The following is a 24,645-nucleotide window of genomic DNA, read 5'->3' as shown; positions in this document are numbered from 1 at the left end:
CCACAGGAAAGACCAAAATGGATGAATTTGTTCAACCAGGCACAGGCTCTGCATGTCCATTATCACAGGTGGGGAAGCACAGACATTGCAAATTTGATCTGCCCGCCGCTTTGTGGGTTAACAAGTGCCCTTCATTCCTTCATCCACTCCTAACAGAACTGAATTCTGCAGATACTGGATTCTGCATTTACAGATATTCGTGCCAATTCAGAGCTGTACAAATCTATAGTCCCGGAAAGCACAAACTCCACCAAAATACAAACATCTCCCAGTTGTTTACACATTGGCCTATGAGGAATGGAGGCGTTTTTGCGTGTGTTTTAAAATTTCACGTATTTCTCTATGATGGAATTTGCATAAGACTACTTAAAATCAAAACAGCTCCAACTGCACGGAATCCACATGACTTGTGAAAAAAACACCGGCTGTGTTCATGCTCACTGGGGTCTGCCAGGGATTGACTGTAAGATTCCTGGCCGGAGAAATGCCGGCTGGAACGCCAGGTAATGGACCCCGAGTGAGGATTGCTCTGTCGAACACACTTGCTTGAGACGGAGGTGAAACTCGGGGCTTCTGCTGCGCACGCCACCTTTCGCTCCGCCACTTCCACCGCAGGACTGGCTGCAAATATCGTCTGTTCCTGTGCAGGGCAGGCGTGCAAGTTACGGGTAGGATGGAGCCACTGGCGTTTCTGGAATCCACACGGATCGTGCTCAGTACCTGAGCAAGAGAGAACCGGCATGGAGCCGTGGCGAAGAGCGCATGGCTGGGACTCGGGCGGCCCGGGTTCGAGTCCCTGCTCCGGCCTGCAGCCAACTGGGTGACCCTGAGCCGGTCACAGACTCTCAGCCCTGCCTACCTCACAGGGTTGTTGTTGCAGGGATAAGGTGGAAAGTAGGTGGAGGAGAATGATGTAAGCTGCGCTGAGTGTGTTGTAAGAAAAAAGTGGGTTATAAATCTAGCCAGTAATAATAATAATAATCACAACAAAGCAAGAAGTGTTTCTCTGTGGCTGAGCAACGATGCACACTCAGCCCTTGAGGAGACGTTATCATGTTATCTGGGCCCAAGTGGTGCTTGTAACGACTGTGTCTCTTGGGGCAGCCCAAATTCGGCCACCTGGGATGGAGTGAAGATGGCTCACATTTACCCTGTGGATCTACCCCTCATGCCCCTCTCACGCATCTCCCCAAAATTGGAAACACCCCCCCCTCAAAACAAGAGACACCAATTTGCACGGCATGGCTGTGTGTTAATTCATAACACGTGGCAGGTTTAGAAATGAGGATCGGAAGTTAAATAGGAACACAGGACATCTCGCTGTCGTGCGGAAGACGGTGGCGAGGCGCGGTCTGTTGCTCAGGCTGTCCGTGGACAATGGGTCTGACAGTTCTGGACCGAAACTAGATAGGTCAGAGGCTCATGTCGAGGACCGTCCTCTGACTAAGAGGACACGTGGCCACCATACCCTGCCCACGCAACCCCCTTTCACCTCACCCACTTTCCCAGGGCGTTTCCTCCCCTCAGCATGGAACAGCCAGCCTGGAACTGGGGTGCCGCTCGGCTTCAGCATCCACTGCGATCGCGCCTCCTCCCGGTCACCTCCCTCGCCACCCCCGGCATCAGGAAAGCACCTTTCCCTCTTCCGGGCCCCGGAGAGGGAAGGGTTAAGAAAATGTTTATCACGAGGCTGGCTTCAGAGTTGAAAGTAATGCGATCAGTAATGAATTTTGTGTTACATTAGGTTGTATAAATGGACAGACAAGCGCAGACACCAAGTGGCCAGGAGTCAGGGCTAATTTAATGAGGCTAAAATAGAGAGAGCACCAATTAGACGCCGGGCCAACTCGGTGCTCCTGCAGGGCTTGCAAATGAATAGGTCCAAATCAAATTACTGACTAATAGAAGCAGGACAAGAGAGGCCAGTCAATGCTAAATGCATCAGGGCCTTGTGACCTCTTTGCTCTGAACAACAGAATCCCAAATTTGGCTTTAAAAAAAGGGAGACAGGGAGAGGGAGGGAGAAGGAAACATCGCAATCAAAGAAACTCTTGTTTGGTTAAAAAACAAAGCCAACGATGCTAGCAGCGTCCACTGCGAGATCTTGGGAAGCGTTTCGGTGCCGGCCATTTTGCACGCGTAGGAGGGGGGACCGAAAAGATGCTGCCTGAGGTGTGGTGCTCAGCAATGGGGAGCCGGAAGGACATGCGCTTTAAATTCCTGCGCATGCCAGCTTCCTGCCTGTGTGCAGCAAGAGGCATGCGCCTCCGGTCCACAGGCTGGATGTGGGGGATTAGGAGACAACACAGCTGCGTTGTGTGAGAAGCACCAAACCCCATGCGTGGCGGTGCCTGGGCCTGACCCGTGGGCTGCGGGCAAGACTTGCGGGCGAAGGGCGAAGCTGCGTGGAAGCGGGTGTGTGAGCACGGCGCTGGGAACGCCGTTATGGACAACCGAACCTCTTGGGCACCCTTCCTTTTGGGAAGGGTGACTTTCAACACAGTGATTTCATTCCAGGAAGGAAGAAATGTGTCCATGTGGAGAAGAAAGGTGCCCTCCATGACATCTCATCCCTATGGAACGTGTGTGCGAGTGTGCACAGGGGAGTTGTGAAGACAAGGGGTCATCCGGGCTTGGTAGGATGGGGGGGGACTCCCGGATGACCACCCAGGAAGCGAGAGACAGCGAGGGCTGCAGAAGCAAACTCCGGCCAAAGATGTAGATAATAATGTGCACATGAAGGGAAATCACACAGAGAAATGTGCTGTATTAAGAAACTTGGTTGCAAAAATATGCGTATTAGGCAATTCCGCAACAGATTTTTCCCATAAAAAAGTGAAACTGATGTTTGAAATGCTTGGTTAGGGAAAAATGGGCTTATTAGTCAAAACATTAAAAATGTGTTTGCTTGGAAAAACACACACAAAAATACAGATTTCCAAGCACACTTAAAGCATTCTTTAAAGAAGTCTGCAGCGAACTGAACTTGAAAATTTGGAAGTGAGAGAAAATAGGTGGATGTGGCCATCCTCCTAGGGCAGAAAAACCTACCAAAGCTTTTTGCTTGGTTTTGGGCAGAATCCATGTCAGTGAATCCGTTTTCACACCAGATAACATTCTGGCAATAAAACTGCACAGGCATTTCTGTTTCGGAAAGGCGGTGAAGAGCCCTTCTTCAACGAGAGATGGATTGATTTCTGGAAAGATTTGTGGCATTGCCATCTCTAGGCCAAGCTTAAAACAGAGCTGAAAACACGCAAGGATCCGCAGCCAAAGATCGCTCTTTTCTGCAGCGATTCGTGTTTAACATTTGCCGGAAGCTTGGAAGAGGAAATCACTCGTTTAGCTGCCTGTGTTCTGAGCAGGCCACCGGTTCTCCCCTGCTGAGAAGCCTGAAAAATGGCCTATGTCCAAGATTCCAAAACTTTGGAAGTCATTCCTAAGGGGAGCAGGGAGCAGCTCCTGCTGACCATGGAGTGCCAGCGAGGTATGGCCAGTTTGCATTTGGAACGCTGAGCAGTGACTTGCCTTAAAATGCACAATCCTCGCCTTGGAGCGGTGCGAGGACCAACAGAATGGGTGCCGATTCTTAAAAATGTAAAGCTTTTTCATGGCCCTTGCTGGAGAAAAACATGGCGGGTATATGAGTTGCGGGACTGCCGAGATGCCGACGCAGGGGTGAGGCATGGCAGAGCCGGAGAGCAGGGAAAAATGGATGAGGAAGCTCCCCAAACACAAGGCCCAGGGCAGACAAAGTTATAAAGGAGCACAAAGAGCGCTTGTCTGGACCTGGATCACTTTCTGGACTGGGGTCCTACTCTTGTACAGTTCCCCCCCCCATAATGTAAGCTTGAAAAATCTCTTTGAAGGTGTAGCTAATGTCAGCAAGGGCATTAAGCTAGCCAGACACCATCCAGTTCCTTTCCAAGGGGCGTACTCAGACCAAGGCGCCCAACTTTGGGTGCCTAAGTCGATTCCAGCTGCGCATTAAATGCAAACCGTTCTCACTTGCACGGATGCGTACATTTGTGCAGGTGCAATCAATGCTACTGAGCTTCGGCGCAAGGGTGGAGTTGTAAGCATCCCCCCCTGCGTAAAAAATCTCTCTGCATGCAATTTGGAAAATGCTGGTGTGATGTGGAATCCACAGGCCAGAGGCGGAGAGATCTGAGCTCATTTTACTCTGCTGTACATTTCTTGGGCACTGGGAGTTCTGGCCAGTAGCCCACAGGCGGCCTTACTTGCCATGGAACTGGACAAATGAAAATTTGCGCCAAACTTGAGCTCATGGATGCTGTCATCCCTCAACATCAGGGGATCCAAGCATGGGATCTATCGCTTTTAATCAATTGTATTCTGATTTTAATATTTTAAGCCGTCCTGAGATGCCTCACATATAGGACGGCATATAAATGTTCTAAATAAATAAACAAATAAATAAAGATTCCCCCATCAACAAGTAGTCCTATGTGGAAAAGCCGTTTCCCTATTTTGTTCATGCAAGTGACTCCTGGTAAGAGCTAAAAACAGCACATCTTGGGAACTTTTACGTTCATCCGAGACAATATAAGGAAACCGGTTGCGGGGGGGAATTTATGGCAATGCTCAACGGAGCCGTCGCTGAGAGCATCATCGCGTCCAGCGGACTGGGTGGAAAAGTGTTAGAGAAAGCAAAGACTAAGGGGGAAAAGGGCGGTTTAAAATAAAAGAGACAATTGGATATTTCAGTCAAATGCTTTCAGCAACGGAGAATATATGGCTGTTGGGGCGGGGGAGAAGGGGCTGCGCTGCAGGAGCAGCGTGTGACTTTCTGGTTTAGATATAGCGAAAAACAGGCAGCCAAAAAGGGTTTAACAAGAGAGACGAGCGGCAAATGACAGCTGCCTCTTTTTGCACGAGTTTGGATGCCCCAAAGCCGTTTTTCCGTTTTCTCATTTTTTCTCAGCCCGGGCCAACTTCCTAGGAGGCCACCTGGTTTTGTGAATGGTCGAACACCCAGGCCATGGGAGGGTTGCGTGCCGAGACACGGATGAGAAAAGCTGGTCGCTCCGCATTTGAGCACGGGGTGGAGGGAGCCGCTTGCCTCGTGCCAATCCAGCGACGCCGAAGCCGGGAGCGCTCCCTCTCACAGGCCCCCGCAGGTCCCCAAGGCCTCTTGAGCGGCCGTGCGTCCCTGAGGACCGCTCCTTTATGCTAATGGGCCCTTTAATTTATCATGGTAATGGACTCTGATGAAGATGGATTAGTTTGGATTATGGAAGCAGCGCTTTGCCGCCGACGGATATCGGAAGCCCGGGGCCTCGCTGGCACCGTGCGGCTGTGGGGCACACGCAAGCTCGCCCGCCGGCCGGCCCGCAGCGTGTGGATCGGGGCGCGGTGAGGGGTGCCGGGCATTTTCGGGGTGGGCCCGCACGTGAAGCACGAGTCGCTTCCAGTTGCTAATGTTCCAAATGTAAATATTTATCCGAATGTCTCCCTGATGGATGCAAACGCTCGGAGGCGGATGGGCAGCCCCCTCGCAGAGCGGCAGGCTGGTTAAGACAGGCAAAGCCTCAGAGACGGGAAGGATGGGAAAGTTACGGCCTCAGTTTGCAAGGGGAGCCTTCAGCTCCACGTGGGGAAGGTCCCGCTTCCACCCGGCCGGAAGCGCCTGGTCCTGCCTGATCTCGGAAGCAAAGCAGGGTCGGGCCTGGGTGCAAACTGGACGGAGGACTCGAATGTTGCGGGTTCCCCAGAGAGCTTCAGGTGCAGGGGATACCGAAATGCAATTAATAAAAAGAACTGGAGGAAAGGGAGCGAATGTTTTGTGGGACTTATTGGTGATGGCTAGAGCTGGTTTGGTTTATGTGCACTTGCTCCCAGTGCCATCGTTAATTACACTGCATTTCTTCCTTTTGCAAGGATTCCTCGGTGGCTTCTGGATATCACCTCCCCTCCATTTCATCAGGCTTCATGGCTGAGCAGTGACCTGGAGCCAGACTTCCCGCGTCCTGGTCCAGCGCCCTCAACTGCTGCGCCGCACGGCATTTCCGACCCTCTGCCAACCGCGGCAACCTGCCACCATCTCCCCACAGAATACGGCAGGCACAGGGCTGCTGGGGAGCTGGAAACAGGGGGGCCGGTTCTGTGGGGGGCCGGTGGCACTCCGGCTCGCGGTTGGGACTGCAAGAGGGGTGCAGCCAGATCGAGGCACGTGCAACGGGGTTGGTGGAAAGTGCCTTTGGCAGAAAAGGAGGGTCCCCCAACATCGGGAGGGTCCCCTTTTGAGAGGGGAGCCCCCCATCCATGGGAGGTAGCTCCTGGATGCAAACCGTGAAGCGAGATGGCTTTACCTGAGGGGGGGGAGCACTGGGGGGAGAGCGGACAATTCCCATTATAAGTTAGTGAAAGGAAATCACCATTGGGGGGGAGCGGCATGTGCTATCCGATCCCGCCTCTTCTGTGTACCTGTTCCAGGTCCCACTATGTCCCGGCCGGGCGACTCGGACATGGCGTCGGCTAGCCGTTCCCGCAGGCCCTCGTCGGTTTGTTCGATAGAAGACAGGTGGCGGAGCCCGAAGCTCTCGGGCCAGCTCCCGCAGACCTCTAGCAGGGTCATGCTCCGATCGAAGGCACCTGTGCGGGGGCAGAGAGAGAAAGATCGGCACTGCACAAGCCCTTTCCGTTCCTCCCCAGGTTTCTACCCCGCCACCTGCTTGGCAAAACACGCCCTGTTCACTCCAAGGGTCCCCTATGTGGCTGGTCTGAGGGCCGAGGGCCACCGATCTTCCGCTGCAGCCAGCGCTGGCAAAGGCAGAGCGGTTCAGATGAAGATCTCTGTGGGAGGGAACAGAATCCCCTTTTGCAGTGGTGGGTGGGGCTGAAGGCAAAGGGAGCAGGGCCAAAATCCTCCCCCACCCAAATGCCGGCCTATTGTAGCCTAAAGCTGGGGATGCCGGAGAAATTCGCAACAGACTCCAAAGAGTTTGAATTTCTGCAAATCGGACCTGTGGATCTGCAGCGGAATGGCTTTTTGCAAGCTGCGTGAATGCCACAAAATTACAGACAGTAGAACACCCCCACACACACACACACACACACACTCTGCACAAATAAGTAGAAAAGTTTAAAACATCTTTCCATAAGCAGATGATGGAACAAAAGCTCCTTGACAACCTGCAACATGTAGATGGCGTGGATTTCATGACCGCTGCAGTTACCGCAACGAACGACGGCTTAGGAGAGGTGTTTCAATCTTCCAGAATGTGGAAAGGAGGGTCAAAAGCGAGGGGGGGGTGTGGGCTTCTGGGGAACCCGAGAGGGCCGAATTTGGACTTCCAAAGGGCTGGATTTGATCCCTGGGCCTGACGTTTTACACCCCGGTGTACAAATAACTGCACTGGCAGTGGGAATTCATTGGATACCTTTGGAGACCACTGTAACAGCTCTGGAGGGGTACATGGTTATGCATCTCCAAGCTAAAGGTATCAAATTAGTAAAGAACCAAATGCTAAAGGATAATGCTGCATAAAAACCCCAGACAGAACAGTCTAAAGGAACCAGACTATAGGAACAGAACACTTTGGCTGCAGGCCGAAAAACACAGCATTCAAATATTTATGTCAACGGAGAAGTACAACTCACTGGGTTTATTGCAACCGGCTCTCAGAGGAGCATGTCAAGGCTTGGTGCCTAACTGAGAACAGTCCTGGAGCCTGACAGACCTCTCTGGAGAAGTCGCTGCACAAGGTTGGACCCACTCCCGAGAAGGCCCTGCTCTTGCATGAGGACGGCCATGGGGATTGTTCAGCCACACACCTGGGCCTAATCCAGCTGAAGATGAGCCATTTTAGGGCGAAAAGCTAGGTATATTTCAGCATCTCCTGAAGGGAAAGGGCACTTACACCAGAGTAAGCCTGTTTAGGATGAAGCTGTAAACCCCAGTGACTTCAGTGGGAGGGCTACACTAGAGAGGTGGCAGGAGAGAGAGAAAACGGGTCTGCGCACAGCTCTCAGAGACGCTGACCAAGTTGATCGCGCGAAAACTCCATAAACTCCCCAGAAGCGCTACTTAAAAATAATTCCCTTAACTCACAGTTGTTTCCGAATTCAAAAATAGGACATGACGTTTGACTAAATGCAAAGATTAGATTGTGGACCCCAGATCACTTCAAAGTACAAATTAAAATTATTCAAGTCTATTATGCAGCAGGTCTGTTGCGAGGGCTTATTTTAAATCATTCCCTGGTTGGAATGAGATTACGGCCCGGGCTTTTGACGCTCGGATCGCATGCCATTCCGCTCGACAATTAGGTAACTGGATCCGCGGCGTTTAGCAGGCCTGGCTTTTGCCAGCCAGCCGGCCGGCCGAGGTGGGGCGTGGGGCGTGCGGGGAGGGTGGGAAGAGGAGGAGGCGAATGCCAGCGTTTTTCTCCGAGTTGAAAGCGCACAAAACGAACGTCCCCGGTTATCAGGGCTTTGGCGCTTTCCTTTGATCAGCCGTCAGAAACTATCTGCTCTCCCGAGACGACTGCACAGTTTCACAGCTCACTCTCGGCCTCTGACAGGCAGTAACAGAAAGGGCGAGAGCCCGGGCCCAGCGGCAGGCGTCCCTTCCTCTGATAACGGCCAAAGTGCTGGCCGATAACCGGTGGTAAACACTCAGCCGAGCCCGCTATCTGTGCATCAGCAAAGAGGGCAGATAATGAGGAGCTCTAATGGCCTGGACCAAGAAAAATAAGACGGCGCGGGCTGGGCGCATCCGGTGCTTCTGGCCGCGGAGCGGGGCATCCCCAAACGCGGCCGAGGCTGGCTGCTTTCGCTCGCAGCGCGCCTGGGAGACGGGCTGCATCCCCAGGGACACCCGTGCTGCTGCTCAGGTGGAGCTGGGAAACGGAGGGCGGCCCGAGATGTCTGGAGCAGGGTATGGAATGGCACAGGGGCTCTTGGGAAGGACGGATCGGGGCCCGCTTGGTGCTCCCCGGCCCCGCCTGGCTGTGGAAGGCTCTCCCCACAGAGGGCCCCCTGGGGCCACCTGGGTCACCTTTTCAGCGCCTGGACAAGACAGGGAAACGCTTTTTGCGAGCGGCAGGTGACTCAAGGCCAAGGGGTTGGCGGTGTATTTTTGCCATGTCGGCCGTTTATCAGGTCCTGGGATTTAATGGTGCCCATTCAAAGTGCTTTTGAGCTTTATATACTTTAAAGACTGGGTCTGCTGTTTCCATTATGGTACCTTTCCCAGTGGTGATTTTGTGAACCGCCCAAAGAGCTCTGGCCATTGGAATGGTGGAAAACAAAGCCGGCGTGATGGACGGGGACGGTTCCCCCATGGATCCGGCGTCTCCGCTGCTTTCCTCTGACACTCGTCCTGCTATTGCGGGGGTGGCCTCCCAGATTTCCCTCAACTCCAGCTCCTATCACCTTTGGCCATGGGGCTGAAGGGCTCCGGAGTCCAACGGCCTCTCCAAGGCCACATGGGGTCCCGTGCCCCGTCCGTCTCCTTCTTACAATGTCGCTCCCACAACGGGTGGGTGGGGAGGGAGTCCTTTCGGCCGACGGCGATGGGCGAGCAGGCCCTTTCTGCATTCGGCAAGCGGGAAACCCAAACACCTTGGCCTTCCTTTGAAGCAGGCCTAGGAGTAACGCCGCCAAGAGCCTTTGACGCTCTGCCAGGGCGACTGCCAAGGCCCCCAAATAGAAACTTCAGAGCGAGAGGGGAGAAAGGCCAGCCCTAGTGCGCGAGTTTGAGTGAGAGCGGAGTAGACAATGGCGGCGCTGCCTCCCCAGTCAAGCTTCAGGACCTGCCAAAAGTCCTTAACGGCGTTGTGTGAGGCGCGGCTGTGAATGCAAATGCAGGTATTGGGATTAAGCGTGCCAGAAAGCTTTCTCGGGGAAAGAGCTCCTCGGTGCGGGAAGCCCTGCCTCCGTCTTTCTCTCCCTCTTGGCTCCGCGGTGGCATTCCCTGCTGCAGCCTGCTCGTAAATCTCCTGGCGAGACACGGAGCCCGCATGGCCCACGATGCCGTGTGCTGCCGCCGGCCATGCCTGCCGGGGCGCTGGCCCGCCGCCCCAGTTTTCTCCCGTGCGTCCCTTGGAAAGCACGATCCCTGTTTTTGTTTCAGTGGAGCAGACCTGGGGAATGCCAGGAGCGTTTCCTGAGCACAAGCTGGAGGAATGCGTGGATGCGAAAGAGCCACGTGCTCCAGATTTCCCCTGTGGTAGCTGGCAGGGTCGCGTCCAAACGGGCTTCGCCTCCGTGGGCTGCGCCTGAGCAGCTTCGGTGCCCCACCCCCCTTTGAACACGTGTTGGGGAGGCTGCTGGGAGCTGCCATTTAACATTTCCCAGAATGCCCCACTGTCCTATCCCTCGGAGTCACTGCTGGAAAAGAAAATGCTCGCTTCAGTGCTGTGCCTGGGAAGAGCGTCCAACTGTATCTGCGGGGAGTCCATGTGTTGGGACTGGAGGTGTGCAAATCAGCAAAATCTGCGCTTATCAAAGGCCTCCCTTTTCCACCTCGAAATTAGCTCTGGCATTGGCCCACATCCACTCACAAGCCCGTCTCCTTTCTGTAAATAAATGTTGGTATGCATTTCACCAATGCACGCATCAACTGCATCTGAGATGCACACGTTCCTTTCACTGAGTCCGGCACGCATGTTCACCTTTTTAAAACTAGATGGTTTCCATGCGTGGTTTTTCTCCAAATAAGTTTCTTCACCACTGTTTCGCAAATTGCACTGTGAGCTCCCACCACGCACAGAACTTCTGCCATGGATTGTTGTCGGATCCAGATCTGGGACCAAGAGGTGCAAACCAACGTCTGCTCCAAAACATGTGGAAATGAACTCCAGAAATCAGGGAAAGTTGGGGATCCGTGTCGCTTTCCTTGGACTTGGATGACCTTTGCATCGGCACCCCACCTTAAGGCGATCGGTTTCACTTGGACGGCTGCTAATCCCCACCTGGATTAATCTTTCATTATTTCTAATGCCATATGACTGAACCCAGCCCTGCTAAAAGCGATGCCTGCGACGGAAATAGATCACCGAGACCTGAGCATCCGATCGTCAGGGCTGCACGCCTCCCATAAAATCTAAATCTGGCATCGAAGTAATCCGAGCACCGTGATGTCCACACACCGTACAAATGTGGGCATGGCTTCCTTTGGCACTGGAGAGCCTGCCCTAGATATTAGCTGTGGGCACGCGATACAGCTCTGGACCATGGGAGATCCCACGAAGGCCCCGCCACGCACACGACCTTTGAGACTTCCCCTGGTATTCTTCACGTCTTAAAGCTTGGCTTCTCAGTCGAAAGGAGTGGAAACGTAAGGTTAAAAAAACATACGCAACTGAAAAGCCTTGATTGAGAGTTAGGGAACCTCCAGCCTGGGGCAGGGGAGGCAAATTCAGCTCTCCTGGGGCCCCATGGCCCCTTGCCAAGCCCCTGTGAAGGGGCACATTTCCCCCGAAACACACTCCCCCCCCTCCAAAACCTTTGGGAGTTTGCTGGCAGTGGCGCAGCTCTGCCCCACTCTAATGAGGCTGAAATGTGTCCCCAAGACTTAGCGACTGGCAGGAAGGACTTTAGCAATATGCCGATATTATTCAGCGTGCGTGCTTTTTGCAGGCTCTCTAGCCCCGCCTTTTTTAGCACCCTTCTGACTGCATCCCCTGGTGGCACGTGACCCCCGGGCAGTTCACTGAAAGGGAATCTGCTAGAAGGGATTCCACCCCCCCCGCATGGGTTTCAACTGAGGGAGAGTCACACCAGAAGCAGCCAGCAGTCCCCAAACCGAGAGCACAGATCCAGAATGGTACAAGGCGCATCGATCATGAGGACTAGTGCCTGACCCCTGAAGACCTTCTCCCACCGATGGCCAGAAGCGTGGAATAGCTGCTCTGTGCCTGGCCCAGCGCCTCCTCGGCATCACAAGGGTCTCGCGATGCCATTTGTGTCTCCCCTACTGGACACGCCAAAGGGCCTTGCGACAGCCTTGAAGGACAAGCGAGCGTCTTGAGGCTCATCTCGTTTCCTTCTCACTGATCGACGCTACACAACGAAGCCAAGGAACAATTCACCCCTCGCTGATCGACGCTACACAACGAAGCCGAGGAACAATTCACCCCTCCGATTGCTTTGAACAGCTCCTGGCTTTGGAAAGAGGCACAGGGATTTCGACTACAGTTGGAGTTAAGTCTATAGAGCAACCCGGTTTTTCATTTTACCACCGCAGTTTTCATTTGGTGGAGCAGCTATAAACAGGGAGATGCTTTGGTGGACTCCGGGCACCTCCACTGGCTCATAAACCTGGCACAAAGGGACCCTGGGGTTTGCACCGGCCACCGTCTTTGAATCCCCAAAGGGCTCAGAAGGAATCGCGGGTGTTGCCCCAGGGCAAACCCTGGGCCCAACTGCCCCAGGGGTGTAGCAGGTCAGAATGGCAAGGCTTCCGTACCCTCTTTTCCCAGCCAGGGATCATTTGGTGGTTTTCTCAGCTTTTGTGCTCTTTTACCCCATCCCAAAAAGGCTCATTTTCCGGCACTGTGAGAATTCCGTGGAAATCGGCTGGTACTTTTGCCACGTTAGACCTTCCGCTTGGGCCTGCAACCCCCACAAGGGTCTCCAAAATGGGATTTGGCCTGTGGATGAAGGCACTGAAACCCCCGAATGAACGCTGCAGCCTTTAGCTAAGATGCCCATTAGATCCAGCCACGGAAAAAACCTTTTCATCAATGGAAAAAAGCGCCCTCAATTAACCGAGGAGCAGATTAATTTTTGTTCAAAGGAAAAGAAAGGTTAAATATTTCCAAATCCTCCTCCGTCGGATGGGACAGCATCCCTGTGCTGCTTGGAGACACGCACGGTTTATCTAGAAGCAAAGCGCAAGCACCTCTCCTTGCGGAATGGGGCTATTTTTTATGAGTTGACACATTTCTTCAGCTTTCAGACTCATGCAATTAACCAATTAAGATTCCGAGAGCCCGAGAAGGGACTCGGGGAAAGCGTTCCATGCAAAGAGTATCTCCTCCCTCGACACGCCTTCTGAGGCATCTGCCCGTTTCCACCAACAGCCTCTTCCCAGCAACCGCCTGCTCCGTGTTAATGACCTTCATGAGTGCCTAATTTATTTGCAACTTTCCAATGGAAATGCTTGTCATTTTTCTTTCTTCTGTTCTGGAAATCCTCTCTTTTATAATTTTCGCAAAACAGCTTCCTGGGATGTGATATGAATAAGCAATCCGCCCACCCCCACCAGCCGTTTCTTCCTCCCCAACTGATCTTTTGAAGTCTGAAATCCGCCGTCGACGCAAATGCTGTTTTCATTAATCAAAGTAGATGTTTCCAAAGCCATCAGCTTTATCATGACCGGGTTTCATATGTGAAATCCAATATACACACAGATCTTCTTGGCTTGTCCTTTTGGATTGCTCCTGACCTTTTCTTCTTCTTTCGGAAGGATCTGCACTTCCTCAGCGTCAACCCAGGCCTGCTTCACTGAACGGGTTGGCCAGAGAGGCCGTGATGGATGTCTCTTTCCATCTGGGCAAAGGTAACCCCACAAACGAGAGTATCCAGAACATGTGCAGCTAGCGGAAAGCCTGCCTGGCTTGCTCTGGCGGCTTGCCATGGATTTCTAATGCAATGGAGACAGCCATCGCCAGAAGTAGCCAAGGAAGGCAGCCAGTCACTGGCTTTTCGGCCCCTGTTCTCAGGCTTCAACTGGACCTGGGGTTTTAGGACGGGCGTGTCCTCCGGATTACCACTTCTATCAGCCCCTGTCCGCACAGCAAACAGCCAGGGGGTTGGACACTGGTACGGTCTGGGAGGACGGCATCTGGGGGCCCAAGAGCAGATGACTCATTTTGGAACCTTCTTCTCACGGTCTCCAGGATAAAGAGCCAGGTCTCGGGCTGTGGGACCAGGGGGCAGCTATTTCCGCTTGGCCTGGGGTGCTCTTTGCACACCCATCGCCTGAAGCCCCACCCTCCTGATCTGCCAGGTATCTCCCTAGCTCCGACCCCTGCTTATCAGGGCTCAAGCCTCCGAAGATGTGGAATTGCCTAGAGCTGAACGAGCACGGTTCTTCTAGCCGGCTCGGCAGAAGCTGCAGTCCAAGGTATCTGGGGCCACCGGATTCCGTATGGAACTGTGGAACCTCAGAGTTCTGTGGGCTAGTAGGTAGCTTTCTTCAGCCAGGTCTCTCCAGCTGCACTGAACTACGAATCCCATGATTCCCAGCCGGTCTGGCCAACAGCCTGCAAGAGGGCTAAGCTCCACTGCTGAACTGCTCAACAAGTTACTTCGGCCGAGGGAGTCCCACCAAAACTTCTACTGCGCAAGACCCACATTGTGGGCAAACCACGCTGCCCCAGCTCATTCTACCTCGCAGGGTTGTTGTGAGGCTAAAACTCCTGCCCTTCCTTCCCATAGGGACGCCGGGCTACAGCTGAAAGTCACACCGATCTGCGCACTCAAGTGAAGCCACCGCTTTCCGTGTGCTGTTTTTTATAGCCATTTCTGACCTTGCCGAAAAGCCCGGGACACGTGAGTCGCAGTTTACTGGCAGGGGGCCGCTAAGAATAAAGAGATACCGATTTTGGTCTGAGCCCACGGAAAAAGCGCACGGCCTTGCTTCGCTGCAGAACACAGGCCGGATTCCTCAGGAACCCGATCGGTCTCTGTGGCATGATGCACGCACACAGAACCTGGCATTGTGTCACTGATGTCGCTGGTTTGTGTCTTGTGTCGCTTGTTTGTTTAGAATAACCAAGTTTGCTCTTCAGCCATGATGGCCCACGGATGGCGTGTGTTCTGAGCTCCAGCCTCAGCCTCAGGTCATTCTGTATCAGAAACATGCCCGGTTTGCACCTTCTGGCCCACGCTGGGACTCAGATTCTGTCTCTACCCCAGTTCTGCACATTTCTGATCCGTGCGCTAGTTAAAACCTAAAACTTGGGCACAGGACGGGTGAGACCCCTGTGCTGCAGCCCGGCTTGGCAGACCCGCCACGACCCACGCGCCACAGGGCCTGCGTGCCAACGGACACGTGCAGCGCCTGCTAAGCGTTGTCATGCAACGAGACCCCAGTGAGGAATGCTCGGCAGCTTCGTATAATGCACAATGCTTGCATGTTCAAAATGGCGGTCACGCGCGCTCCTCTCGGGGACTGGATAAGCCACGGAGGGCCGCCAAGCCTCGCAAAAGGCACCTCCACCCACGTGCAGTGTGAGGCAGGCCACCCGAAGGCTGAGGTGGCGCGAAAGGCTTTCGGAAACAAAGGATTCCCCAGGCTGACGGTGGACTCCTGCTGGTTGGTTTTGTCCCTTCTCTTGCCCTGCTCTGCTGGGTGGGCTTCAAGACGTGAGCAGTTCCGTGGAGCTGGCCGGGCCGGGCCGGGCCATGGGGCAGAGATGTTCAGTGGTCCAGGCGAGTGCTGCACGCTCCTGGATGAGGCCGCAGTGCTGTGTGGCTCGCAGAGAGCCACCTTTTCTTGAGATCCCAGCCCGGTTGGAGCCACGGCTGGCTCAGTCGCTTGCAGGGCGCCAGCGCCAGCATGAGCAAGCCCCAGCTGGTCTCAGCCAGAGGTCCGGCTCGTTCCCGGCGACTCGGAGCTTCTCCTCCAGATGCATTTGAGAGGTTCTGCCCTTGTCACTTACACTATTCATCAGCCATCTGGTGGCTGCGTGAGGCAGCCTGGCATCCGAAGGTGAGATGATGGAGTGGAAAAATTATTGCGGCCGGCACGTCCCAGCCTCGGGCTTGCAGTCACTTAACTCATCCCATTCTCATCGGCGGGAACGGCTGGACTTGAAAGGGCAGCAGAGTTTACTCTCCCGCGAGCCGCGTCTGTGTGCAGGCGCACGCTGCAGACCGGGTGAAGGACGCCGGCGGAGAAGGCAGGGCGCGGCGGGGCTTCCTGGAAGCTTTGCCGCCGCCTTGCCCTCGCCCCCCGGTTGACTCCGTGGCTCCGAGCAGGGTGCAAACCTCGGGCGAGGGGAGAAAGGCGAAGTGATTCAGGGCAGGCACATGGGATCCCTTTCCACCAAAAGGCAGCGGGAGCAGCTCCTGGCGGCGGCTGGAGGCTGAAGGGCAGGGCCTACACCTCCAAACCCCAAGGTGTTTTATCTCAAAGTTGGTCTTACCTGTGACTAAGCTTAGGAGAGGCGTTCCGACTGTTTATGAAAATGAAAAATACCGAGTGGCAAACGGCAGTCAGCAAATGGGGGGCAGTCAGGGGAGAGGCGGCCCAGCCAGGGAGAGAAGTGTGGCATTCGGGATCTCGGGTGCCAAGCCGGGTTTCAGCTTGCAGGATGGGGCCTGGCAGGCTGGGCTTCAGGGCTCTGCAGTGATCTTGGAGCGAGGTCGGAACGATGATGAAGACGGGTGGTTTGGCTAAATAATGACACCCTCCCCCCGATCCTGCGTCGTCCCCCTCCTCCTTTCCAGTGTCAATATTGCTGCATCAGTGACAGACATTCAAAGGGATACTGCTAAAAGGGCATTTATCGGTCTGGTGGATTTTGCTTTTTAAATGTTTTAGGGGTACCTATTCAAATGGCCGCTCATTGTTGAATCTGGGTCAAGGTGGGATTTCTTGTACTAACAGAGCCAGAGATTAAAGGCATGGCGTCAAGTCCTCTCACCCAATTTTGTGGGTTTTACAGACAGAGAGAAGACTGGGGCCAAGAGATACCATTAAGGGGAAGAAAGATGCCACAGAAAAGGGGACAATCCACACCCAATCCTGTCCCATTTACAGTAGGGAGGTCTGTTGGTGAGGAAGGATTCCGAAATCAAGGGCTCATAGCGTTTTGTGGCCCAGGGTTATCGGCACTGGAGGTGTGCTCATGGAGGCGTGGGAGCCCCACCTCTAAACAAAAGTAGGTGGCCAGTTTTAAAGTGCCAAAAAAGAGGATTCGCATCACAAAAGCAAAGAAAAAAAAAGCATGTGATAGTATTGATGTAGAAATGATGTGGCCCAGGGGGTTAGAGTGAGGGATTGGAACTCAGGAGATCTGGGTTTGCACCCCTCACTCTGGACAGAGAACAGTCACTTTTTAGCTTTAAACTGGGATTAGACAGGACAGCCTTTGAACTAAGAAAACCTTTAAATTGAGGATGGTATAAAAGAGGCCACACAGCTGTTCCACATGGAGCTGAGTGCTGGAAGCAGGAAGAGGGATTCTTTTTACCCCAATTAGCACTTGGTGGGGCAAAACTGGAGCAAATACCTGGATAGGACTACCTGGACATCTGCAGACTCTCCCTTCATTTGCAGAATTAACCATTCATTCATTCATTCATTCATTTCCTAGCTGTGTAAGACAATTTGGTCCTGACAATCATGAGAGGATGGCAAAGAACATGCAGAATTCCAAGCACAAGGATATTATTCGGACCCTTAACTTCCAGGATATCATTAAATATGCTTTTCTAAGTCATAAGGACTAAAAACTTGCCTTGTTGAAAAACGGGAAATATTAAAGCTAGGGTCCTCAGGGACACGGCGCAAGGTGTTACAAGGGGGAGGTGCTGTGGAATTTTTTCAAGCACAATTAAAAGTGCGACTTCAGGAATGCACCCTTTGTACTGTGCCCGCGTGTGCGTCTTATCGTGACTCATTTTTGCAGAAACCCGCAAACGAGCTGGACTCGCCGTCTGTGAATAAAACGAAAGACATCTGCAAATCGGATCTGCATTTCCCTCTCCTTTAAATGATTAAAAAAAGCCTCCTAGAAACACTTCCATATGGATGAATCCAACCCTGACAGGTCAGCGCAAAGATACTTCAAACACAATGGAGCAGGAAGTGCTTTTTTCCCTTTCTGCAAACCGGCTCATCCCAGAAGCCTTCCTCCCTCGCCCCATCTCCAAATGTCTGACACAGGACCCATCTATTTATCCATCCATCTCCTTCAGTTGCTTTCCACGGTTAAGAAAACGGTCCGACAGCATAATGAGCCTTTAATTGGCTCATTTTGCTTATTATATAGCAAGGGGCTGGAAGAAGTTCAGGCCTTCAGCCAAAAACACGGCAAAGGACTCTCTTCCTTCTTCACCAAAAGAGCCAGCTCGCTTCAGAATGTTTGGACCCCTGAGCGCTGCGCCAGAGAATCTGGCTCCTCTCGGCCACAAAGAAAGTCTGAGCCATTTTATTTTTTTAAAGGAACACGCCCGTTTGCTCAAAATCAGAGCGTTGTCTGGTCCACTTTTGCCCCGCCATCCCCCCACCCCCCAGACAGCTGCTCTACTAAAGACTGGGTAAACACCAAAGAGGAGACTTAAGGATTTGGGGGTCTTATGCTGTCCATTACGGGGGGGAACAATGGGTTGGAGGCACCGCCGAAGAGATAAACGGACAAACACACACAGGTAGCTCTCAGCCTTAATCCTTCGGCACACACAACTTGGCGTCTGGCAGGACAAAGGACGGAGACAAGAAAGTGTCTCGCAAAGCGTGGCTCAGAGACGGCGCGTCCGGCGGGGCACTGCAGGCCGGTGCAAAGGCGCAGGGGGTGGCCGAGAGAGAGGGAAAGGCCTCACTCGATGAGGAAAGGCCGCCTCGCCTGCTCAGCCCACGGATCTGGGCTCCATGGAGCCGCTCGGACAGGAAGGCCACGGGGGGACCAGGCCAGGCAGTGACTCTGTGCCACACTGACCAGCTATGCCGTGGGGAGATCGTCTCTATTTCTATTAGACTAATCATTTCTAATTTTGCAGCTTTATATTTATGTTAGGATATGCACATTTTATGCCAACTGCCACCCTCCTTAGTCCTCAGGTTTGGCTTATTTGGACTGGCCAGTCTATTTTTGGGAAATGACCACACAAAGAGTATTTATGGATTCAGAGACTGCTCAAACTTTTTGGATGAGTGTGGACTGTTGTTGAACTGCCTGCTGCCATCAAAACATGGGCTGTTGGGTTGTCTGAACCCAGCAGCTCTAACAAACCATGATGAATAACCCACAGTTCACAACCCAACGAACTGCAGGGTCTCACCATGAGTTGTTCATGGTGACCAAGCTGTAGTTGATTACCCTGGCTAGATCCAGGCAACAAGAGAGCCCATGTTTCAACCACCACCTGAGGCTGAACAACAACCCAGAATCTACCCACACAGCCCTTGAGCATGGGTTGCTCAGTTGTCCATACCCAGCGATCCATTTAGACAACGAAACCCAACATGAAATGCAACGAGGGCGCTCAGGGCTGGGGAGATAAGGGACCCTTCCGCGACCTCTCCGCTCACATGCAGGAAGAGCTGTGGGGCTTCCAACCAGGGCAGGGGCCGGAGCTTCACCAGACACAGCGGTCCAGGGTTCAAATGCCGGCACCTCCGCATAAAAAGACTCAGGTTGGGGGTGAATGCGCCTCACCCGGCAGGTGTCACTCCAATGAAACAGTGTTTACATCAGCTCGCCGCGTACATTTGCTCATGACACACCTGCCATTTTTAAACAGCAGCAGCAGCGATAGCAACAGCAGCAGCATGTAAATTAAAATAAATCACATGGGATGCAGGAGATCCAAGTTCACCATTGAAAGAGAGATTAGTCAATGTGCAGCAGTCATTTTTGGTGGTTTCGGAGTACATATGCTTTGATTATCGTGTGTAATTTATGCTGGTTTGGCTTGTGTGGAAAAGGCTGTTGCTCCAGTCAGAGCAAACTGTGTTCAGGCGCACACAAATCTTGGCTTCTGAAATTTCAGCACATGTCTCCATGAGGACTAGAAATGTTATGTTTGGAACAAAAGCCAAGATGGAGCAAGAGGCAGATGATGACAACCGGGGAAGTCACAAAATCTGCAATGGACTCAGGCTGGCTTTTCTTGTTTTGCATGAACTCTGTCGACTTGACGACGATGTCTTTAACTTTTGGTAATTTTACACAAATGTACTACTAGAAAAGTGCAAAAAATAAAACACATAAAGGCACTGATCAAAGACACACATTTCTGCCATAGGTTGATGCTTGAAAATGCACATTTGGGGAATTTGCACATTTGCTTATGAATGGATTGTCCTAAATCTGATTCTGTCCATCCATGGACAACGGCAAGAGGCCACATGACAATCTGTGAAATGCAGACGGAACGTATTTTATATGTCTGCACATTCTTAATGACAGCATACGGGTGGCCTTCTGTAGGTCAGAGATAAACTTGTTGTTCCACATTCTCCATTCTGAGAAAAAGCAGTTAATTTATACTCGAACGCTCGACAAAGTTGCACAGGACCTGTTTGCAAAGCCGAGTTTTGCCACGCTGCCGCTAGCTTTCCTACCCCAGAGGAAGCTGGTGGAGATAATAAAATGGCAATCAAATGGAAAACAGAGGTGCTCTGCTGAGATCTGAAGTCCCGAGAAAGAGGTGCAAAAGAAAAGGAAAGCTTAATGGTATTTGTAGTGGAAATTAAAACTTTGGGAGAAACTTGGAGCGAACAGTAATGTATGCAGTGACATCTGGGACTGCGATTGGGGCGGGGGGGGGGCGCTTGCTTTCAAGAGTTGCCAAAGCAAACAGCCAAATAACAAATCCACTTTACAGATCATCAATCTGGTGGGGCATTTGCCAAGGTAAATACTACAAGGCAAAAGTTTGCTTTGCAGACAAGGGAAGCTGGGAGTTTTGCAGGCAGGCTGGCTTCCAAGACGGGCGGGCTAAGGCAGGGTCTCCTCGAGGCTTGCGGCACACTCACCGTTCAGCGACACGGGACGAAGCTGCAGCCAGGCTCACGCACCGGGGCTTGGAGGACCAAGGGTCGCTCCCCCATGTGCTGCCCCCCGCCTGTTGCACGCTGCCAAACGCTCCCATGCCCCTGCCGGATCCCAGCGATCCCCCGAACCGTGTGTCCAGGGAGCCTGGCTTCCGGGCATCGATCCAGTGGCTGGTGGGCAGGTTGTGACAACTCTAGGTCTCGTGGCAGAGACACTTGGCAGGATTATCTGCCCACCAAGGAGTTTGCCTGTTGTGTCTCTGTATGTGCCACGCTCCTACGTTGCCCTGATTTTAAAAGCTGCTGGAAGGCTTTTCCAAAAGGAAACAGCCTTCGTCCCACCGACTCGAACGGAAGCCACCGCTGCGACTGGTCCAAGTGGAACGGGCGGCCGGGAGTGCCCGTGGCTCCGTGTTGGAGCTCCTTCAGTTGAACACCGCAGGTTCAACCCTCCCTTGCTCTGGCCGAAGCGGTGCATGGGAGAGGTATAACCAGGCAGGAAATAGTGGCAGTGGAGACGGGCAGCGGCGGGAGCGATTTCAGAGGAAGCCCCGGGGAACAGTTTACCAAGGGGCCTCCCTGGGTCAAAGGTCCATTCACCGGCACCTGCAGCTTAGAAAACGTCCGGTCGAAGCCCCCTGTCTTGGACAGCCCCTGTGAGCAGACGCGACCACCCTGGCCCAGGCCGACAACGGTCCGGCCTTTGCGTTCTTGCGTGCTGGCATTTACATGCGGGTTCTGAGCATGTGCGCTGACATCCATTTCCGTGAGCATGCGTTAAGCCCCGGTCTTCACCCCCACGCATGGGGACCGGCGCTCTTTCTCACCTCCTCCTCCTCTACCCCCGAGTTTTGGTTCCACTCATGGAAACCTGCAGAATGTGAACGGTATCAATTCTTGTGTGTGTTTCAAGGGGTCCCGCGAAACGCCTTCCCAAAGGCAGAGGTGATTTAGCAGGGACGGAGGCCGTGCCCAGGGGTGCCGGGTGGAACTGGGGCAGCTGGGATAAGACGCGGCTTTTCAAAGAGGAGCAGAACGGAGTGGAGCGTCCCGTCCTTCCTTTTAAGCTTCCGGCCCAAAGAGTGCTCGTCAAGGCAAAAGTGTACTTGTGCACAAGCCGAGTGTATTCCAGTGTCCGAATAACATTTTATGAAGCTGCCCAATCGTGAACTCGGGTACAGAGGAGGGGGAAAAAGCTTGTGTAGAAAACAACTTCGCTTTTTATTTTCCGACGAGATAATATCTGGCTCCGTCTCCCATATTTTTACATTTTAGGGAAGAGGATATAAAAAAGATCAAACATTCCCCCCCCCCCCCGCCCCTCACTCTCTCTTTCATTACGAATGCAAGAAAAAGATAATTTACGACGGCTGCAAAACATTTAGTGGAGAAGCAGCGGCCCTTGTGTTCTGCATGCGATTTATAGGGCTGTAAAAGCGAGCGGCGAAAGAGCCGAAGCCATAACATGTGTGTTTATGAATAATAATCTTAACTGCGTTCGGTTAAAACAATTCCGACTGCAGAGGTTGTCATTCCCCGATTGATTGGAAGAAAACAGCCCTCAAATGCAAGGCCAGATTGGGTTTAAATTGCTCTCAGGTTCCATGGGAGGCAGAGGGGAGGATGGCGGGGTGGAAGGCAGCTCAGCTGACCTGTTCCATCCATCATGGGCCAGGGAGTGGATGATGGTTTTTACACTTCCGTAGTTTCTTGCTATGAATTGCATGGACGCAGCTATTTTGCAACACTCAAGCACCAGGCCCACACTGTTGGGCTGCAACTGGCACAACAGCCTGGCAAGGTAGGCCGGGACAGCGATTCCCCACATTTTGCAACATCCAATAACAAGGACGGGGATTTAACAGATTTTTGAACGGCTGTTTTGTTTTAAAATAGCTCTTCAGTGGTTTGTAAGAAGATGAAATAAATTAACATGCACGAGGCGTGTTTCGGATGCAACTGAAAGATGTTAATTGTTGCCAAAGCATTGATAGAGAGCATTACAACAAACTTGAAAACCAGTGGAAAGCGAGGCGATCCCACAATGATGGACAAACACACAGGGTAGCTCTCTTAGTTGGGCAGGCCCTGGGTAAAAGACAGAGAGAAAAAGAAAGTGGCATCTAAGGCATGCTAGAGATCACCAATATGGGGGCGATCTCCAAACTGAGATACAGCTCCGGCTGCGGCCCCTAAAAAGGCAGTGCCCCATAAGTGCAAAGGGGCCCACGGCAATGAGATCCCGATGATCCTGGAAGGCAGAGGCATGGAAACGCCGGCCGGCCCTGGGGACGCCATCCGCCCATCCGGGGTTCCCCAGAGGCCACGCCCCCAAGGCTTAGTTCCCAGTAGTGCAGAATGGGGAAAAAACCGGCCCTTTGCCCCGCCCCTTCCCACTGGCCCCACCCACCACGAGATTTTATTGTGCCCTCTTAGGGCTTTCTCTGGAACTGAGTGCAGCCCCCTGGCTGGAAACAGTTCGGCGCCCCTCTCAAACATGTTGCCAGCGGCTCTGCGTGACACGGTCGCTCATGCCTTGACATATCAGAGACCTTTGGTATGAAAATAGACACCCATCTGCCTGCAAAACACAGATATTCTCTCTTAGAAAGACAGAGGATGGAGCAAAGCACTCCAGAGGCCAGGATAAGAGAACACGGGATTCTCACGTTGGCTGAAATTCTTCCAGCGTCTCGCCAAGGTTTGTTTTGGCTTGCTCCCACTCACATTTCCTACATGTTTGGGGGGTGGGGCGTTGCTTGAACAAATGTGCTTCAAACAGGAAAAATGCACGTTTTTCAAAGAGGTGCACTTACTTTCCCTTGACTAAAGCATAAAAACACACCTTTGTAAAAACTGCATTTTTAACTTGTTTTTTTGGAAAAATGGCATGTCTGTAAAAGCATGCATTTCTTAATGTTTGCGTTTTTGAGGTATACCTTTTTTTAAAGTGCGCATTTTGTGAATGCAAGTTCAGGAAGCTGCAAACATTTTCAGAAATCATGTGCACCAGCCGGCAGGCGTATCTGGGGGGTTGCAAGTATGATATTTTCAAGCGATTTGCAAACTGGAATGAAATTCTCCTGCATCCCTACAGATTGCTTACTGTTATCCACCCCTCTCTGCAATCTGGTATCTTCCAGATGTTTGGGGCAACAACGCCCAGGATTCCTGACCATCAACCGTGTTGTCTGAGGCTGATGGGGGCTGGAAGCCCAAAACATCTTGAGGAGAACGGCACTAGCCATTTCGCTCACTCCCGCAACTCCCTCGCTGGATTTCGTCCAAGGCACACAAGTGCCGTGTTGTGGACTTTCCTAAGTTGGCCGTTGTCACATTTGTGGACCCTCTCCCCCTTCTCTCTAACCCCCACTCCCAAATGGTGGCTCATTTTGAGTTTTCAGCTAATCAGACCATCATGAAGGCCTGGGAACAATTTAGAACCGTATTTTACAGATCCCTACAGGCAACTGAACGTGAGAGAAAAAGCACCTATGTTGGAGAGACTTTGGTTTGTGTGTGCGTGTGCAAAGCACTTTTAAACGGTCTGGGGCCGAAGAATCTGACTAATTGAGGGTCAACCTCCATCTGGGAAGGGGTATCTTGTCTGTTTAAAATGTATGATAGCATCAGCGGAATATGGTATTCATCACTGTAAAACCGATTGGGAGCCACAGTGGGGAAGAACCGGCTATGAAGAGGGCCAGAATCAGCTCAGTCGGTGAACTCTGGAATGGGAATCTTCCTCCGTGCACTTCGTCTCCTTAAAGACACAAGACGGTCAATTCGACGCGTGTACGGTTCGAGGCTGGCCAAGTCCGGTGGGGCTCGCTGCCAGAGGCGAACGCGGATTTAAGTCTGGATGAAATACTGGTATGTAGCCTTCCGACGGGTTCCATCCGTCCTCCCTTGCTCTTACGCAACCTGAAGCTCGCAGCTCGACC

The 24,645-nt window shown here is 52.7% G+C and overlaps 1 protein-coding gene across 9 annotated transcripts in view; it reads right to left on the bottom strand.

Annotated features, from left to right (window-relative positions):
* Positions 1 to 24,645, bottom strand: part of BCAS3 (BCAS3 microtubule associated cell migration factor) — a 367,571-nt gene that overhangs the window by 10,414 nt on the left and 332,512 nt on the right. For 6 of the 9 annotated variants that reach the window (XM_044430184.1, XM_044430179.1, XM_044430186.1 and 3 more), the window contains one exon: positions 6,448 to 6,615. In XM_044430184.1, coding sequence (XP_044286119.1) covers positions 6,448 to 6,615 — 168 coding nt within the window. Of the gene's footprint in view, positions 1 to 55; positions 721 to 6,398; positions 6,616 to 24,645 lie in introns of those variants that run through there. The other 3 variants (XM_044430187.1, XM_044430189.1, XM_044430188.1) reach the window with 2 other exon arrangements.

This window comes from Varanus komodoensis, unplaced genomic scaffold, assembly GCF_004798865.1.
Source record: "Varanus komodoensis strain SLA01 unplaced genomic scaffold, ASM479886v1 scaffold20_1, whole genome shotgun sequence".
Taxonomy (NCBI): Eukaryota; Metazoa; Chordata; class Lepidosauria; order Squamata; family Varanidae; genus Varanus; species Varanus komodoensis.
This window is presented reverse-complemented; position numbering and strand designations above follow the sequence as displayed.